This window comes from Larus michahellis, chromosome 25, assembly GCF_964199755.1.
Source record: "Larus michahellis chromosome 25, bLarMic1.1, whole genome shotgun sequence".
Taxonomy (NCBI): Eukaryota; Metazoa; Chordata; class Aves; order Charadriiformes; family Laridae; genus Larus; species Larus michahellis.
The window spans coordinates 2727990-2730848 of NC_133920.1; the positions used below are offsets into that span (position 1 = coordinate 2727990).

The window sequence follows — 2859 nt, forward strand, 5'->3', positions numbered from 1 at the left end:
CTGTAAAGGTGCTGGTGCCTTTTGGAGTTGGTTTGTGTCGGGTTGGCTGTGTCCATCTTCTTTCCTTGCAGGTACCTGGATTTAGTGCTTTCCCTTTGGGTGCCTCCACTTTGGGCAATCGCTCACCTTGTGAGGCTCCAGTCACTGACCACCCAAGGCGCACACAGTCCATGCCTATCTCGCAGGCTCTCCAGGCAGCTCCAGATCCTTCTCCTGGAGTATGTCCTCTGCCCTGTCACACGCTGGGACAGTGCACTATGACAGTATCTCAGTGACCATTCACCATCTCCACCATCAAGAGACAACAACAGATGAGTCCTAAGTCCAACCCTTATTCTCTAACAGCTTCCACTGTGACAAAGAGCTTTTTACTCGGGACCTTTTGGGGTGAAATATCGGGGCCTGTTGTTGACATCAGCTTTGGAAGAACAGCCAAAACTTGAGGAACTGCACAGGGAAGATGTCACTGTATTAGAGAGAGGCTACAAAAGAGTCAGCTTTCAAATTGCGCTAGAAAAACATTTATACAGGCTTCAGGTGACAGAGGGAGATGGGCTCATGTCTCAGGAGAATGAGCTAAATACAAACAATTATTTAGGAATGTAATAACCATAAACAACACTACAGGAAATGCTAGCAAATAAAAAAAAAACCACACAAAAAAAGAAGAAAAAACAATAAACAGAGTACAGGCCTGCATTGGGATACTGTAGATGTCATTTGTGGACAGTGATGGAAAATTTATCAACATTGACAAACATCCAATAAATGACTTTCCTAATGGACTCCTTGAGCTCCTGGTTCCTCATGCTGTAGATGACGGGGTTCACTGCTGGAGGTAACACTGAGTACAGCACTGCCATCACCAGATCCAGCGATGGGGAGGAGATGGAGGGGGGCTTCAGGTGAGAAAATATGCCAGTACTGATAAAGAGGGAGACCACGGCCAGGTGAGGGAGGCACGTGGAAAAGGCTTTGTGCCGTCCCTGCTCAGAGGGAATCCTCAGCACAGCCCTGAAGATCTGCACATAGGACAGGACAATAAAAACAAAACATCCAAAAACTAACAAAGCACTTAATATAAGAAGCCCAAGTTCCCTGAGGTAGGCATCTGAGCAGGAGAGCCTGAGGATCTGGGGGATTTCACAGAAGAACTGGCCCACAGCATTGCCCTGGCAGAGGGGTAGGGAAAATGTATTGGCCGTGTGCAGCAGAGCATAGAGAAACCCACTGCCCCAGGCAGCTGCTGCCATGTGGACACAAGCTCTGCTGCCCAGGAGGGTCCCGTAGTGCAGGGGTTTGCAGATGGCAACGTAGCGGTCATAGGACATGACAGTGAGAAGATAAACCTCTGTTGCAGCACAGAAAAATAAGAAAAAGACCTGTGCAACACATCCTGCATAGGAGATGGCCCTGGTGTCCCAGAAGGAATTGGCCATGGCTTTGGGGACAGTGGTGGAGATGGAGCCCAGGTCAAGGAGGGCGAGGTTGAGGAGGAAGAAGTACATGGGGGTGTGGAGGTGGTGGTCACAGGCTATAGCGCCGATGATGAGGCCGTTGGCCAGGAGGGCAGCCAGGTAGATGCCCAGGAAGAGCCCGAAGTGCAAGAGCTGCAGCTCCCGTGTGTCTGCCAATGCCAGGAGGAGGAACTGGGTGATGGAGCTGCTGTTGGACATTTGTTCACTCTGGGCATGGGGGACTGTTGAAAGAGGGAAAGACCTTGGCAAGTTAAGGCACACTTCTTTGACCCCACCTCATTCTGTTTCCGAAAAGATCTCCCCAAAGGGACTTCTCTTCCTTTGGTATAATTTAATTCGGCTCCTTTCTGTGAGATCAGCTTTGTGCTACTGAGGGCACTTTCCTTGCAGGGGCAGAAATCCTTCTCTTTCCCATTGCCTTTCGCCTGAACACTGCTGAGCCCTGAGGGACAAAAGTGCTCTCTGTGCCCCAGTGCAGAGTCAGGAGAGCTGCTCTGCACACCAGTGACCTGCTGGGCACCACCCAGGTCTCCTGTGCTTACACCTCTCTCCATTGGACAATGGTCCCCCTGACAATGTCCTTGAAGAAGAAAATGGACTATTGTTACTGTTTGGGGAAGGGTCCAGTTTCAAAGTCGGTTTCTCCCATCTGCTTTCTCTTTCCCTGTGCAGCGGAGCAGAGAGGGATGCAGCCGGGTGGAGTGGCTCTCTGCTGCCTGGAGCTGCCCCTGCCAGGAGCTGCTTCTCTGTGCCCACGTCTCCTCCCTGTCCCTGCTCCCAGAGCCCATCCCACGCGCTGGGGGCTCAGCTCTGCCCTGCAGACCCCTCCTGGCAGCTGGGCACTGCCCAGGGGCACCTCCCTCTTTGTGGCTCCTAAGGAGGAGAGGAGAGAAAGCCCGATGCTGGAAGCAAAGGTGCTGCTGGTGCTGTGTGTAGGGAGAGGGGTGGGCGAAGGCACTTTGTGTGGTTTCTGGCAGATCTGCTGATCCTTTAGTGTAAGAGTTTAGTGATTTATTAAAACTAGACAGCTTCTTTCCCTTTTCCCTTCAGAGAAAGCTGTAGCACAGACAATGCAAAGGTCTTCATCTTTAAGGTAGACCTGCCCTGGGCTTCCTCTATAAATGCTGCCTCTGCCAGTGTTCTGGCGGTGATCTGGAGCGGTCGGCAGCCCTGACCCATGCAGCACCCTCTTGAATGCAGTAGGACCCTTCCCTGACAGCAGTTGCTCCTTCCACACGCAGCTTTTCCCTTCAGAATCTTCATGGAGAGGTCCCTGCGCTGGACGAGAGCTGGCCCTGGCAGGAGATATGTCCCTGCCCCAGCACACAGCCCCTGGGTGCAGGGACCCAGCTTGGAAGGACAGCCCTGGGCACCCCTGGCT

General features: G+C 52.4%; 1 protein-coding gene across 1 annotated transcript; it reads right to left on the reverse strand.

Moving 5' to 3' along the window:
* Positions 1-584: 584 nt before the first annotated feature.
* Positions 585-1712, reverse strand: LOC141734819 (olfactory receptor 14A16-like). The gene has a single exon (XM_074567000.1). The coding sequence runs from the start codon at positions 1674-1676 to the stop codon at positions 717-719; it is 960 nt and encodes a 319-aa protein (XP_074423101.1). The 5' UTR covers positions 1677-1712; the 3' UTR covers positions 585-716.
* Positions 1713-2859: the final 1147 nt, after the last annotated feature.